Here is a 15,835-nt window from a genome sequence, read left to right as displayed (position 1 = left end):
TGCCTAAGTTTGACAGACCGGCGCTTTCAAGACCAGACCAGACCAGACCGACAACACATTGCACAAAATGACGATCCGACCGTAATGGACAACGGCAAATCTGTCAAAGGTTGAAATGTTCCACGTTCTCCATCAAAGGGTCGCAAAGAGATCGCAGGCTATATAGTGTATAGTGCGCATAAACTAGCCTTCTGGTTAAAGCACAAGGCTGGGAATGCCTAAGTTTGACAAAATCATCATATCCTACTCGGCGCGGACCTTTACTCGACCTGTGTGGGTTTGTGAAGAGCGGTTGCTAGCCAAAAGAGTCGTCCAGTATATGTACGTAGCATGAAGTCAGCTGGGAATGTGAAGAATGCGTCTGGTGTGAATGTATAGGCAAGGCCACAACGATGGCAACTTCAAGTTCAATTTTAATTCCCTTCATCACGCAAGGACCACATCCCTCCCTCAAAGGTATGTATCTGGAGTGGTCGCTGATTGTGAATCGATAGACACCTCATTCACTCTCGCCGACTCCGATCGATTTCCGGCATTATCTGGCATTGCAGGTCGGTTCCATCTACCAAGGAAAGATCAGGTTATCTGCCACGGATTTGGGAGAAGATAATTCCATGCCGGAGTCTGACCACAGGTGCATCTCGTGGCAACGTTGGGGCCCAGGCCCGCCGGGTGCGAAGACCTACAAAGTATCGGGCGACCACACTCACCTCGAGCTGGGCGTCTATCGAGGCAGCCTTTGACATGGATATCCCCGAGGACAAGGCTGCGGCTCCAGAATATATGGGCAAGGTCCTTGCTGCAGGGTGCACGCCCAAAAGTCCCGAGCCAGACGGACGAGTCGAGTTTTAGATGGTTATCTGGTTCTGTATGCACCGCACGGTCGTTCTTGGTAACTTTGGAATATGGCTTGAAGATACCTCGACAGGGCTCGACCAGAACTCTCCAATATGTCTCTTGGGACGTTCTTCATTGTCACGTACCAGTCCCAATCCAACTCTACAGAGTAGACCAGCCTTGCATCTTTCTTCCGGTACGGTACTGTCACAAGCCCGAAGAACAACTGTAGGATGCGCCTGGTATAGGCATTGCATTTGCATCTGCATAGGGACAATCTCGGCCTCAAATGATTGATTCGTCAGTCTCAATTCATATGCGCTGAAGGAGTGTAATGCGGACGAGCATGGCAAAAACAAAATCCATCACGTTTAGACAAAATTACTACAGGGTTACGTTTACATAATTTCTGGTGGAATTAGCCAGCTTCCACTTCCAGTCCCGTAATAATTACTGAAGGGTCCCATCTGGTATTCGTACAGCCTTCCCCTCTCCTTTATGGAGAGAATAAAAATCGAATTATGGTTTAATATATATATTAATATATTTACGTGCTCGGGCTCGTGTTTGTACTATTATGTACTGTACGCTGTACAACATCCATCAATTACGCTGTCCTGTCCATACAGTACATACATACTACACACATGCCCGCCCGGAGATGATCCATCCCGCCAAGCGGATGCGACCCGGCAGCATTTCTCGGGCATTGGGCAGAACTGGCAGGGTTTCGGAAGCATTGTCAGACCTGATCCCGTGGGTTCTGTCTAACGGCTCAGTGTCGATGTGCACCTTTTAACCATGGATATATCGGTATCCGTATCATGGACATGTCAGTATCCGTACGGATAGGGTACATAAACACACACTCACTCACACACACACACACACACACGCACACACATCTATCTATATATGGGGATTGTTCCTAACAAACGGCTTACAGTGCTCTATACCAACTAGTACAATATCGGCCGTAAAACCCGACCCAGGATTTTAGGGGTTCCAAGGGTATTATTGCTGTTCAGACGTACCACCACCCAGTCCAACGTGTGACCTGCGACGTGCACCGGTTCCACCATGTCGTCCAGAGTCGCTTCCACCTCATGGCCGTCAGCTCCGGTCCCCAAGCCAGCGAAGGAGCTGCTCGACTACTTCTTCTCGTTGATGGACACGCCGACCGATGAGGCGGGGGTCAAGCTCACCGAGGACATCTTCACCCCGGACGCGACGTTTATTTCTTCGAGTGGAGTTTTCAAGGGTTCAGCGGGTGGGTTGTTCTCCTGTCTTGTCCTGTCCTGTCCCGTTACCTTACCTCTGGGGAATGAGAGGAGAAAGCACATGACATGCACTGCGAAAGCCGTCCGACTCAGAAAGCAACTATGCTGGCCGCCTCACTCGAACCTGAACCCTGCCTCCCTGTCTGCCTGCCTGTCTGCCTCATTGCCTGCCTCCTTGTCTGCCTCCCTGCTCCCCGGCCCTATAAACCACCACCAGCTTAATACAGTACTGACTTGGCGGCGGGTCCCCTCACAGAAATCAGAGACTCCCGCAAGAAAGCATGGGCCGTAGTCGAGACCCGGTACCATGAGGTCGTCAAAGTTTTCTCCGCCACCGACGACGCCTCGGATCTGCTATTGATCGGGAATGCGGTGCTGGGGCTGAAAAACGGCAAGCGGATCGAAGGGGACTTCCTCGCACGGGCGGTCTTCGACGGCATCAGCACCGCGACTCCAAGGTTGTCCTTTTTCCAGGCTTGGGGGGTGAGTTTGGTTCTTATTTCTTATTGCCGTCGCATCGCCACCGGATGTGATGTGAGGGAAACCGATAGATGCGATGTGAGGGCTACCGATAGATGTGATGTGAGGGCTGACAGACAACAATTCTATCCAGGACACCGGCCCGCTGCTCAAAGCGCTGCAAGATTAGTGGACAGAGGTAGAGGGAGACAGAGGCTGAGAGAAAGGATGGTGGGGAGAAAGAGAAAGAGAAAGAGACTGAAACTGAGCCTGAGCCTGAGGCCGAGAGCAGACGAGTACAGTGCGGGATTCTCAACGTTGGAACGATTCATGATTCCCTGCCCCGGCCTGGCCTCCTATCTTGGGGATGTGGCACCGTTGGAAGCAGACGAGTACACCACAGTACAGTGCGGCATTCAACGCTGGAACGATTCAGGATTCCTGTCCTCTTATCTTGAGAACGTGGCACTGTTGGAAGTCGCCTAGATAAATCATATACAGTAGATTTCCGTGGTTCACTAGTATATGGTATAGGATAGGGTTCTTCCGTGCTCGTTTGCCTGGGGCCAACAAGAACACGGAGTTGGAATCATATCAGCATCAGCATCGGTATCCGTATCGGCACTTACTATCTCTGCTGTCTTACAGTAATGACTCGCTGTACAGGAAGTGAAGTAGGCAAACGATATACCTTTCTCGCCAGGTCTATCCAGTCGTCCAATTCCATTCTGTCGATTGTTTGTTGCGCAAGTGTTAAGCGATAGGCGGGAACCAAAGCACATACTGTACTGTACCATACATAGCATAGCATGCAATGCAATGCAATACGATCTCCGATCCTTGATTTATATGGAAATGAGAGAAATCTCCGATACTTGGTTTATATGGAAATGAGAGAATTGTTCATGTTCATCAATGTTTGCTTGTTTACCCAAGAGTCCATAAATTAGATACACAACCGGCTTCTGGGCCACTCCTCCTATGGCTGAATGACTGAGCGAGAGGGGGAAAGGGGGCTATTTGATTGACATATTCACCATCACCATCACCGTCACCGTCACAATCCCATTCACATTCACATTCACCGTCACATTCACTTCCATGGGCATGGGGAAAGGATGTTCGTTCGTTATATCGCCAGTACCAGCAGCAGCTTGTCTTACTCAACACAACACAACTCAGGTCAGTTCAGTTCAAGTCAAGCCAGGTAAGGCTGGGTGTGCTGACGTGTCGACATTATATAGTTGGCTCAGGCCCGTGTGTGATCTGCATCAGATGGGTGTGTGGATGTGTAGGTGCGTGTGTGAGTGTGTGCAGTGCGTGTTTGTCTGCCCTACCCCTTACCCCTACCCCCTACCCCTTACCAGATATAAGAAGTCATGATAGTGCCAAACAGCTCCCACTCGCCCAACTTCTTCCCGACGTCGTTGCCAGCACTGCCAATGTTGACGAGGAAGGGCATGAAATGTTCGGAGCTGCCGACGGGCTGGACGGCCTCGCTGTTGGGGAACTCCTCGCGCCACTTGAGGGCTCTCCGGACCTTCTCGTCGGCGTCCGGGATGGTGGCGACCTCTTCCATGGCGTCCTCGAACGGGCGGTTGCTGGGCACCGGGGGCGCGCCGGGCTTGCCCATAATGGAGTCGATGACGGCGCCGAAGTTGTGGTAGCTGGAGCCACTGCCGAGGATGACATAGCCGTCGTCGCGGAAGGCCTCGAGCGAGCGGCCCAGCTTGAGCGAGTTTTCGGTGGCGGCGTCGGCGCCGGCGGGGATCGACACCTGCACGATGGGCAGGTCGGCCTGCGGACGCAGCAGGATCATGGGCACCCAGACGCCGTGGTCCCAGCCGCGCTGGTCGTCCAGCACCGCCTGGAAGCCGTCCTTGTCCAGCTTCTCCTTGATGCGTCGCGCCAGCTCCGGGTCACCTTTGGCCCCGGGGTACTTGATCTCCCACGCCTCCTTGGGCAGCTCGTTGGCTAGGTTGTCGAAGTAGTCGTAGTACAGCTCCGGCGCCGCGCCCGACGAGATGTGCGGCTGGTCCGTCTCCCAGTGCGCCGTCACGATGATGATGCCCTTGGCTCCGTCCAGCACCCAGCGCGTCTCCTTGCAGAGGTCGACCAGCGGTTGCTGGTGAGGTGTCCCGAGGATCGCGAACGGGCCAGCCCCGTGTGACACGAAGAAGGCCGGCGCCCGCTTGGTGGTGGTGGGTGTGACTGAGCCCATGGTTTTGTGTTGGTTGCTTTGTTGCGTCTTAAGAGACGTTAGGGTCAGGGTCTGGCCAGAAGTTGCAAGTAGGAACTGGAGTGCGGTGCGGTGCGAAGCACAACAGTGATGCTATGCTGCTTCACAGAAGGCAAGGCAATCAAGAATCAAAATGCAGAAAGGCTGGGTTGTTGGTTGATGGAGTTCAATCTGAGAAGACAGAATTGAGTTGAGTTGTTGTTGGATTCGTACAGTGACAGCATAGGCCTAGGTATATCTCTTCTCGTCTGCAATTAATATGGTAGGTAGATAGGTAGGATAGGTGTTCCCTGTCCCCGTCTCCGTCCCCCGTTCCCGTTCCTTCCCCTTCCCTCTCCGCCTCCCCCTCCGTGTCCCTCACCCACGGGGCAAGGCAGCATCGCCTCCCCTGCATACGTACTGCGCACTGTACACATTGTAATTAGTGCACGCCACAATCACAATTCCCGGACTCGAGCAAGCGCCTTTGCCGCTCGTCAAGGCTCGAAGGGCGATCGGATGAGATTGAGAACCGACCCGGACTCTAGACCACGAGGTGAGGTCATGGGAATCGACGCTTTAGCCCCCAGCTGCCCAAGCACAACCCCATCTCGGAAACCCCCCCTCCCGACCATGTGAGGTCGCCAGCATCCGCGATCGTGGGCCAGAGTCGGCTAGCAGAACAGGTGGCGACTGTTTGATCAGGTCTGCACAAGCTCTGGACCACGAGATGCAAGGACAGTCTCGCCACTGCCACGGAATTGAGTGTTTGGCTCACTTTCAATAATTCCAACGAACCCGGAATGGATTTCCGCATATGGGAGCGCATGGTCGTACCGAATCCTGGTCGCGAGCCTCCGCGATCCGTCTCGGCTAACAGCTGGGGAACTGGGGAAGACTCAGGTCATGTGAGCTGATGGTATCGGCCGACAGGTCCACATGCTGGGCTGGCCGGGGTATACAGAGCATAGAATGGATGGCCGTGAATACAGTATGCAGCATGCCCCTGTCTCACCACTTGTGTATGCTAATGCTAATGCTCTTGTTCAGTTCACTTCACATCTCAACAGTCGGACACGTTCATGTCCGGTACGGTAGCTTGGTGGAGTGTAACCAGACATGGTATTCGAAGGGAAGGGGTTCTTTGCTCAGAAGCTTCAGGAGGTGGCAACCACCCTTCGTAGTGACTGACTGAATCTCCCATCCAGGGGCCAGGGCCGGGTCCTGCAACTGTCTGAGTGGTCTCAAGTCTAGACTGTGTCCGTCTGTCATCTCCAAGGGACCGGAGGACGGGCGATTTTGTATACCGAGCATAGACGGGCTGTCAAGCATGGACTCGAAGAGATCGACTTCTTGGAAAATGTAGACCCTGACTGGGAGATACAGTAGATGCTCCTCGACACCTAAAGATGGAGAAGAAGCAAAGCAGGTACATGAGTACTGTATAGTCGGTCTATGCAACAAAGGGCTCTACTCGCAGGGAGATGCCAAAGACAAAGAGCTTATTTGGTTGATTCAACTGTGATGTAGGATTTCTAATATCCAAGGTCGACAACAAGGCCTACTGTATGTAGCTATGGATGGAACAATCAAATCATTTGTCGAACCGCGGGTACGCGCGGACCTTGCCAATTTTCTTGATCTCGACCTCGACCTCGTCGCCGTCGTTGATGCCGGTGCCGGCCTTGCCCTCGCTGGCAAACCAGGCCCCACCACCGCAAGTACCGGAGAAGACGACCGTGCCAGGCTGGACGGTTGTTCCTGAGAAAGTGAAGAGTCGGGGTTAGTTTCCTTCGGGGTTTATAGGAGTGGGTGGGAGGAGATGACGGCAAAACCACACTTACCCGTCGACATGGAAGAAAGAATCTTGGCCACGTTGAAGATCATGTTGCCGGTGTTGTCGTGCTGGACGACCTTTCCGTTCCACTTGGTGGTCAGGTCCAGCTCGGGCAGGGAGCCGACCACGCTGGGGTTGACGAGGACGGGGCCGACGGGGGTCCAGTCGTCGAAGGCCTTGGAGAAGATGTAGTTCATGCGGCCGAGGATCTTGCCGGGACGCGGGGAAAAGTCGATGCCGGCGGCGAAGCCGATGATCTCCTTCTGGGCCTCTTCGACCGTGATGTCCTTCAGAGGCCGCGACCCGGTCTGGAACACCAGCTCGCCCTCATAGTCGAGACACTCCTGCTGCACCTTGTACGTGCGCAGCAGAGCCGGGTACGGCGCCGCCAGGGAGGTGGCCGGTCGGAAGAAGATGTAGGGGATGTTGGGGAACAGATCCTAGAGAGGGTGGATTGTTTGTAAGCGATTATGTACTGGCCAGTGTTCTCCGCACTGCATTGCACTGCACTCTCCTCCACTCTTTGCGAAGCGGAAGTAGAACTTGAGCCAGGGGAAGGAGAAACAATACAGAAGAATCAGATGGAGGAAGAAACCGAATTCGGCCAAAGACCAAAAACCAACAGAAGGTCCTTAGGGTTCACCTACAGGAGCGCTGTAGAACAGCGATTCCGTCACATGGTCCTTGTAGTTGAGGCCGGTGTTGATGACGATGGGCACGGTGGCAAAGGGAGCCAACAAGGTGTTCCGCGCCACGGTGACTTTCTCGCCCGTCAACTTGATGTTGTTGTAGACCGGGTCGCCCGTGGCCACCTCGACCTCAAACTGTTCCTCCAGATCGCCGTCCTCGGAGGGGTTGACCAGCTGGGCAAATGTGGGCACGCCCTTGTGCTTGAACCGCACCAAATGCGTCCATGTCGATGAGCCGGCCATAGTGAGTGAAGATGAAGAAGATGCCTGGGATTGGATTGGATTGGATCTCGGGGTCTGGAGGTCTGGCAGTGGGAAATTTGAGGCAAGGTACAAGGGACAAGGTGTAAAGTGCAAAACTAATCCTACCACGGCTGCTTATATGGAAGGGAAGTGGTCCCAATAGTATATATGTGTACGGATGGTCCTGGTCCCAGACCACTAGACCTGAGATAGACATTTCGCCATCTCCCGAGTCCTATATCGCCATCAGCCATCAGCCATCCGCAATCCGCCATCCTCGTGGACGGAATGGAATCTGCAAAACCGAAAAGATGACTCGGCGGAATCTATCCTGCGGGGTGGGCGGACCATTTAGGCTGTCGTTCGCAATTAGGAACCGTACATATCCCTAGAGTCTTCACACAAGCATACGGAGTACACGGTGGTGGTAGTGTAGCCCCTCGATGGGGCCAACGGATATCGTGTGTGGTGTACTACAGCCCCTCGATGGAACCGACCGGTATCGTGTGTGGTATGGGTGTGGTATCTCGACAGTCACAGGGCCAACGGGTATAGAAAAATAACAATACCCCAAAGTCCGGGGGATGGATTGGATATGGATTGGGGATAGCGTGGCTTGACGGAACAGCATGGCATCCGGGCCGGGACAGCTGGAAGGTAAAATTGCCCCAGACCGCGCACCCAAGGTCCCGAGAGTCAGCGTCGAGACCTCGATTCTTTTCATATTATTTTGTGAAAGTGAAATGAATTGAATCGCAGACAAATTATGCTCAAGACGTCTGTTCTGTCAAAGTGAAGCTCCTTATCGAACCCCTCTTTTTTTACGAGCGAAGCCACGACAAATCTACAGTACGGATACACAAGTGATGGATGTCGAGGACACGGCTCGTCTCCTCCCCATGGATCGCCCCAGCAGCCCACGCCGGAAACCCGCCAAGTCGTGTCTAAGGAGTCGGCGATATTCCAACGCCAGCAGCAGCTGGTCGTTCAGCTCGAGTTTCAAATGGATTTTACTGGTGGCCACGGGGGGCGCAGGCTTTCAAGACATGCTGATCGCTGGGGGAAGCCTAGCTTGACACGGTCCCGGGGGATGTTGGTCTACGACTACGTCTACCTCTACCGTTATTATTCAGGACCGTACTCAGGCCTTATCTAAAGCATGGCCTGAGCCCCGCGGTGTTCTTGGGCCAGAGGGGTCCAGAGGTGGAACGCGGGGTGCAAAAGTGGGAGGGATCCCGGGGATTATGGTCCCGTTACCATATGGCGCTTATCGACGGCATCTGGCAGTGACAGTTACTGTACAGTTACGATTCTCTGGGCGATCCGAGAGCGACAGAAAGGACGACACCTAAGACTCCCTCGACTGGACTTTCCCCTCCCTTCTGCCCTCTCCCCTCCCTAGGCTGGTCATCGACATCGACACCCCTCCCAGTGGCCAAGGAGACCTCTGCGGGCCGGTGGTTCTGATTCTGGACCAATCAGACTCCGATATATGTCGTGTGGGCGTGCTCTATTCTGATGACCTAATTATCATCTATCTATCCCATCTGAGGCCGACTGAGCGTTCATGACCGACACGACGCCGACGCCAATGCACTTCTTCTGGGTCATTTCCTGCGTCCAAGTGAATATCCAACATGAGAGCCAGGCACAGGATGAAGCCGCGGAAGAGGGGACTTGGGATCTATTGATGGATGGAAGGATCGAATGATTGAATAACTGAATAATTGTATTCCTTGTCTACAGTACGGAGTACGGACAGAGGACACACATCCTATTTGGCAGTCATATGTAGTGCGGCACGGTAGCCATACAGCAAGCCTCGCATACCCGCAATACCACTGTTGAAACCACCTCCCCAGTCTGCCCATGCAGCCGAATTGCCGGCAGCGTAGAGTCCAGGCACGACAGAGCCGCCGGCGGTTTCGACGCGTCCGTCACCGTCGATGGGCAGGCCGGCGGTCGGCACTCCCATGGTGACGCGCTCGAGTTTGACGGCGTAGAAGGGGCCCTCGGAGACCGGGGCCATATTGGGGTTCTTCAACTTGGGGTCCCCGGCCATAAGGGCACCCCATGGGTTAGTGCCGCGTTTGAAGTCGTGGTCAACGCCTTCGTCGCACATAGCGTTGTAGCGCTCGATGGTGGCGGCGAGGCCCTTGGGGTCGATGCCGGCCTGCTCCGCCAGCGCGGCGAGCGAGTCGGCCTTGATCGCCATGCCTTCCGGTAGAGGCTGGCCCGGCGGGGCAGGGAGCATGCCTTTGCGGTTAAGCATGCGTTGATCGAACACGATCCAGGCCGGCCAGTTCACCATGCCGTCCTCTTGGCCGTCGAAGCGCGACACCTTGGCCACGACGTCCGGGTAGAACGAGTCGTTGGAGAAGCGGCTGCCAGTGGCGTTGACGATGATGGAATGCGGCTGGCCAGGCACCAGCAGGCGATAGGCCGGCCCGATGCCATAGATCTTCTCGGTCGGCACCTTGTAGCCCACGAAGATCGGGGACTGGCCGGGCGCGCGCGACGGCAAGGGGATGACGCCCAGCTTGGACGACAGCACAATGTGGTCGCCCGTCACCGTGGGCAGCGCCATCGACCCGGCCACGGGCAGCGCGTCGAAGCTGCCGACGAACCGGCGATTCCAGTCGTAGCCACCCGTGGCCAGGATCACGCCCAGACGGGCTCGAATGCGCCGCGTCCCCTGGGAATCCCGCGCCACCACGCCGACGACGCGCGAATCCTCTGTGACGAGCTCGACCACCTCCGTCGAGGTACGAAAGTCCACGCCGCGCTTCAGCGCCTCATACACCTGTGCCGCCGCCATGCCGGCGCCCGCGCAGCGTTCGTCCTTGGCCAGGTGGCCTTGGATACACGCCCCCAGGCTGGGACCGCCCGCCTGCATCTCCACCCACTCGGTCGACGTGGTGTAACTGTAGTACGCGCCGTAGGGAGACACGAGCACCTTCTTTTGATACTCGCCCAGCTTGGCCGCCGGGAAGGGCTGCACTTCGAGATAGCGGCCCTCGGGGGCCGACCCCGGCACCTCGGGGTAGTAGTAGTCGGGCAGGCCTTTGATCACCGTCAACGGGATCCCGATGGTCTCGTCGTAGTACTTGATGCATTCTTGCGCCCGCGCGAAGTACTGGTCGCGGATCTCAGGACTGGCATGACCCTGGCCCAAGTGGTCGATGTAGTCTTTGGCCTTGTCGACACTGTCCTCGATGCCTGCCGCCTTGGCCAGGTGATTGGGGCCTGGCCAGAGCTGGCCGGACGACAGCGCGGACACGCCCCCCAGCAGTTCGAACTTCTCAATCACCAGTGCTTTAGCCCCGCGTTCGGCGGCAGTGATAGCAGTGGAAAGGCCGCCGATGCCAGATCCAACACTGATGGTGTCATACTCCTCGTCCCAGGTGCTGGCAATCATGGTGGCTGTCGTTGATCTGGATCTGGATCAGAATCAGGATCAGGACCAAGAAATCTGAGCCTGAGCCAGAACCACATCGAACGCCCATGCTGAATGCACACCAGGATATATCTTAATTATGCAAAGGCTGGGGTGGATATGGAGGAGAGGGGGTGACTGCCTCGGATCAAACTGTTTGCGTGGCGTCTGGTGAGTGCCCACCCTCCAATACACAGAACAGAGTACAGTACACACAATATCTCACCAAGACTAAGATTAGGCCCTTAGCCCCCTGGAGCCTACAGCCCCTCAGGAGGACAGTTCTTCGTTCCTCTATTACTGCCCCCGAGCATGGGCATGGCTTTCCGATGTCAGACCCAGGTGCCAGGTTCGGGAAGTTGATGTTCCATGGGTCTCCCCCCAGCAACATCGGGCAGCAAGCATTACAACATCCGAAGCGGTCGGGACTGAACTGGCCCTCTGTCTCCGGCTAGATCAGAGCCAGCTAGCGCCGCTTCATATGATGTCTGGATTCCTGTACTCTGTATGGTATATCTACAGCCAGACTGGATGAGAGGGTTGGACTTTGTGTGTCTGGAAACTCTACAGCATCGACATTGACATCGACATCAACCACGCCACGACCACGACCACGACCACGATGGCAGTCAAGACCCTCGTCCCCGAGCTCGGCGGGCTGCTGGGGAAGCGCGACGATGTGTTCCCCCCGTTGCCGGCCTTTGTGCTTGCCACCACCGTCTCCTTGGTGTTTCTGTACGCCATCTTGGCCTACAACTCGAGCTCGGCCTACCCAGGCTTCCCGTTTGTGGGCAAAGATGAGAAAACAAAGAGCACGTGGCAGCTGAAGATGCTCTGGGTCAAGCAGGCAAAGAAGCTCATCTACGAGACCCTCGGCAAGGTGAGATGAGACGAGACGAGACGGGCCCCCGACCAAGATCCTATACTGACCTGACCTCTGCCAGGCCGACAAACCATTCCAACTCATGGCCAGCACCGGCCCGCTGATCATTCTGCCCGCCCACTTCATGGACGAGGTGCGCAACGACGACCGCATGACCTTCTCGGCCGCGTTGAAGAAGGACTTTTTCACCACCTACCCCGGCTTCGAGGGCTTCCGCCCGGCGGTCGACAACCACGTCTTCACCAAATCCGTGCGCATCGGCCTGACCCAGGCGATTGGCCAGGTCACCGAGATTTTGTCCCAGGAGATGGCAGGCATGCTTCGCGGAATGTGGCCTGAGAAAGACGGTAAGGAGTGTCCCTGTTTCAGTCCCAGTCCTAGTCCCAATTTGACGAGCAACTGACTGACCTTGGGTTGTGTGTTAGAATGGACCAGCACGGCGTTCAACCAAGATGCCTTGTCCATCATCACCCGGCTGTCCTCGCGCATCTTCTTGCCCGAGCCGCTGTGCCACAACCCGGAATGGCTGGACATCGCGGTGAACTACACAGTGGATTTCTTCACCGCCGCCTTCGTCTTGAGAATGTACCCGACGTTCCTGCGACCGTTTGTGCACTGGTTCTTGCCGCAAACCCGGAAGATCCGCAAGGAGGTCGCTGCCGCCACGCGCATCGTGGAGCCGGAGCTCGAGCGCCGCCGCAAGGAGAAAGCCGCGGCGATTGCGGCGGGCAAGCAGCCGCCCAAGTATGTGGACGCGCTGGCGTGGATGGAGGCCGCCGCCGAGGACGGCTACACCACGTACAACTACGTCTGGGGCCAGCTCAACTACTCCCTGGGCGCCATCCACACCACCTCCATGACCTTTGTCTACGTCGTCTACGACCTGATCGAGCATTCCGAGTACATTCCCCTGTTGCGCGAGGAGATCGCCGCGGTGTGGAAGCCAGGCGACGTCTTGACCAAGAACGTGCTGTACAATCTCAAATTGATGGACAGCTTCATGAAGGAGAGCCAGAGACTCAGTCCCGTCACCCTCAGTGCGTACACCCTAGACCCCGCCCCTCCCATTCCACCCTCAAGTCTGATGCCGGGGCTGGGCTGCCCCCCAGTCAGCTGACAGTATTGTCAATGTGTTACTGACATGTTCCAGTGCCGATGAACCGCGTGGCCCAGGAGACCGTCACTCTCTCCGACGGAACCGTGATCCCCAAGGGCGCCGGGCTGGGCATTCCCATCACCGCCATGACGGACGAGAAGTTCCACAAGGATCCCCTGACGTTTGACGGCCACCGCTTCTACAACCTCCGCCAGGAACCCGGCAACGAGACCAAGTACCAATTCGTCACCACCAGCAACGAGCACATCGCCTTTGGCCACGGCAAGCATGCCTGTCCCGGCCGGTTCTTTGCCTCCAACGAGATCAAGATCGCCCTGGTGCAGATGCTGTCCACCTACGACTTCAGATTCCCCCCGGGCAAGGGCAGGCCAGTACCGTTGGAGAACGGAGTGAGCATGGTGCCCGATCCGAAAGGCCTGATTCAATACCGACGCCGCCAGAAGTGAGGGGGTTGAGGCTTGAGGCTTGAGGCTTGAGCGATTGGATTCGGCTGTGATGTGATTGGGTAGGATAGGATAGGAAAGTACACGTTTACGGTGGCAGAGTTCGGAATATCGAGCTAGGCCTGCATGCTGAAGCACATTTGTGTGGTCGTTCGCTCGGTTTGGTATCTAGAAGGAGGGCCTCCTTAGCCCTGAAGTGGAGGGAAGTAGAGTAGCTAGCCAAATTCTAGTAAATAGTCACGGATCAAGACTCGAGAAACCCTCTGAGACCGAGTACTACTATTCAGCATCCGACGAGACAGGCATGCATAACTTTTGGATTGGGCTTTGCATCTACATTTCATTTGCCGTTTGGTGTCCGGTTGTGCCTCTGAGCGACAACAAAAGCAAGCTAGGTAGTACGTGGTATGTAGGTACGTATACTACCTTGGCAGGCATGGATTCGATTCGATTCGATTCCAGCTAGCCGTAATGTATCGTCGGTGTCCTGTATTTGGTATTTGATTCCCGTCACGGAAAAGAAGAAGGTTTCGGTAGGCATTCTTCTGGAAACCTCCGGTTAGCGAGACATACAGGATACGATACATGATACATGATACATCGGGACGGATACGAGCATGTCGATCTTTCTTAGCTCTTAGGACGATGACGAGCATGGAATCCCTCATCCCGCATGGGTGGAGTACGGGGAACGAGAAGGGGAACTATTACTATTACAGTACTTTGACTAATTACTTCGACTAATTACAGTGACAGCGACAGCCTGACTCCGGATATTGTTCACCCTTTACCGGATGACCCCTTCGCTTCACCAATCGCCTAAGTTATGCAATCCACGACGGAGTGTACTCTGTAGCCTGCACCCTGGACTGTAAGTAATGATTCACGGTGGTTCGGCTTCTAGAATTGTTTTGGGGTCGCAATACGGGCCCCGGCAAGGCAAGGTAAGCGTCTAGTCGAAAAAGAACCGATTGCTCCTCCAGAGTACGATACCCTAACAGTACAGCCGTGGCAAGGTTGTCTATTCTGTGCGGTTACGGATACGGGTAACGGGTACGGATTCTTTAAGGTGTAAGGACTAGCCAGACAACTGCTGAGTGCATTGAGAAGAGAATCTCCCTCCGCATCTCATTTTTGGTTCCTTCACCCATCCCCTATCCCCTCCTCCCTCCGCTAGCGACAAGAAGAGTGAGAAAGAGAGACAGACAGAGACTCCAGTTCTCAATCTTAACCTCGACCTTCACCTCGACGACGACCTCAACCTCAACATCATGCCTGAATTCAAGGATAAGCTGGTCTTGGTGACGGGGGCGGCACGGGGCCTGGGCCGCGGGATGGCGTTCGAATACGCGCAGCAAGGGGCACGGGTGATCATCACCGACATCCTGGGCGAGCAGTTGACGGAGACGGCGCAGGACCTCAAGACGGCCGGACACACGGTGTGGTCGTTCCAGACCGACCTGGGCAGCGACAGCGCAGTGGCGGCGCTGGGCGAGCAGATCAAGAAGGAGATTGGGGTGCCGGACATCCTGCACAACAACGCCATGTACGCGCCGCACGGCACGGTGGAGAATATCGACATCGACGGCACGCGCAAGGCGTTCGAGATCAACGTGCTAGGCTACATGCGCATTGTCAAGGCCTTTGTCACTGAGTTCATCGCCCGCGGCAGCGGCTGGATCGTCAACACCGCCTCGCCCAACGGCATTGCCCCGCCCGCGGCCTTTGCCGTCAACGGTATCCCCTACAACATGACCAAGGCCGCCGACATCTCCTTCAGCCAGAGCCTGGCCGCCACGCTGCGGAAGCACAACATCGGCGTCAGCGTGCTCTACCCCGGCGCCGTGTGGACCGGCGCCTCGGAGAAGCCGCACGGGAGCGCCAGCAAGGAGTTCGAGGCCGCCCTGCGCAAGTTCTTCCTGGCCCAGGCGGTCAAGCCTGAGGTCGCGGCCAAGGCGCTCTTGCAGGGCGTCCGGGAGGACAAGTTCTTCGTCACCTCGTTCCCAAACTTTGAAAAGGTCCTGGTCGAGTTTGCCCAGAACGGCTTGGACCCCAACGCCGAGTACTCGTGGGACGGTTGAGGAATGGGGGACCGGAATGAGGCCATGGACTCCTGTACGAGATGCTCTATAGAGTGCTGAGGACAAGAGTGTCCAGGTATCCATCATTGCCTTATATATATATGCACACATATACATATATTATATGTAGATGCTCTTTCTGTCCAACGTCCGCCTGCAGTGCTTTGAGCACTACGGCCACGGGCACGTATTGCGATCTGGTCCCAAGCCAATATGCCCCATAATGTCTAGGCTGTATATCGAGGCTTCCTGAAGACCAATGCCAATGATCCCATACCCTCAACTGAGGAGGAGGGGGGAGAACCGGCGTTA

The 15,835-nt window shown here is 55.7% G+C and overlaps 6 protein-coding genes across 6 annotated transcripts; 3 read left to right on the top strand and 3 right to left on the bottom strand.

The window, feature by feature from the left end:
* Positions 1–1,917: 1,917 nt before the first annotated feature.
* On the top strand, positions 1,918–2,766 carry A1O3_04162 (uncharacterized protein; the record flags this gene model as incomplete). Its single annotated transcript, XM_007734292.1, has 3 exons — positions 1,918–2,107; positions 2,374–2,600; positions 2,731–2,766. The coding sequence occupies 3 exons, from the start codon at positions 1,918–1,920 to the stop codon at positions 2,764–2,766; spliced, it is 453 nt and encodes a 150-aa protein (XP_007732482.1).
* A 1,170-nt stretch (positions 2,767–3,936) lies between these two features.
* Positions 3,937–4,797, bottom strand: A1O3_04161 (uncharacterized protein; the record flags this gene model as incomplete). Its single annotated transcript, XM_007734291.1, has 1 exon — positions 3,937–4,797. The coding sequence occupies one exon, from the start codon at positions 4,795–4,797 to the stop codon at positions 3,937–3,939; it is 861 nt and encodes a 286-aa protein (XP_007732481.1).
* A 1,591-nt stretch (positions 4,798–6,388) lies between these two features.
* A1O3_04160 (uncharacterized protein) lies at positions 6,389–7,563 on the bottom strand (the record flags this gene model as incomplete). Its single annotated transcript, XM_007734290.1, has 3 exons — positions 6,389–6,555; positions 6,639–7,071; positions 7,279–7,563. 3 exons carry the CDS (start codon positions 7,561–7,563, stop codon positions 6,389–6,391), a joined length of 885 nt encoding a protein of 294 aa, XP_007732480.1.
* Positions 7,564–9,337: 1,774 nt separating this feature from the next.
* A1O3_04159 (uncharacterized protein) lies at positions 9,338–10,981 on the bottom strand (the record flags this gene model as incomplete). Its single annotated transcript, XM_007734289.1, has 1 exon — positions 9,338–10,981. The coding sequence occupies one exon, from the start codon at positions 10,979–10,981 to the stop codon at positions 9,338–9,340; it is 1,644 nt and encodes a 547-aa protein (XP_007732479.1).
* A 640-nt stretch (positions 10,982–11,621) lies between these two features.
* A1O3_04158 (uncharacterized protein) lies at positions 11,622–13,445 on the top strand (the record flags this gene model as incomplete). The annotated part of the gene is made up of 4 exons (XM_007734288.1): positions 11,622–11,879; positions 11,944–12,229; positions 12,308–12,919; positions 13,033–13,445. The coding sequence occupies 4 exons, from the start codon at positions 11,622–11,624 to the stop codon at positions 13,443–13,445; spliced, it is 1,569 nt and encodes a 522-aa protein (XP_007732478.1).
* Positions 13,446–14,713: 1,268 nt separating this feature from the next.
* A1O3_04157 (uncharacterized protein) lies at positions 14,714–15,523 on the top strand (the record flags this gene model as incomplete). Its single annotated transcript, XM_007734287.1, has 1 exon — positions 14,714–15,523. One exon carries the CDS (start codon positions 14,714–14,716, stop codon positions 15,521–15,523), a length of 810 nt encoding a protein of 269 aa, XP_007732477.1.
* Positions 15,524–15,835: the final 312 nt, after the last annotated feature.

Source organism: Capronia epimyces (assembly GCF_000585565.1).
Source record: "Capronia epimyces CBS 606.96 chromosome Unknown aczIQ-supercont1.3, whole genome shotgun sequence".
NCBI classification, from domain to species: Eukaryota; Fungi; Ascomycota; class Eurotiomycetes; order Chaetothyriales; family Herpotrichiellaceae; genus Capronia; species Capronia epimyces.
Note: the sequence above shows the minus strand (reverse complement) of the source record. Positions and strands in the feature narration are given on the sequence as shown.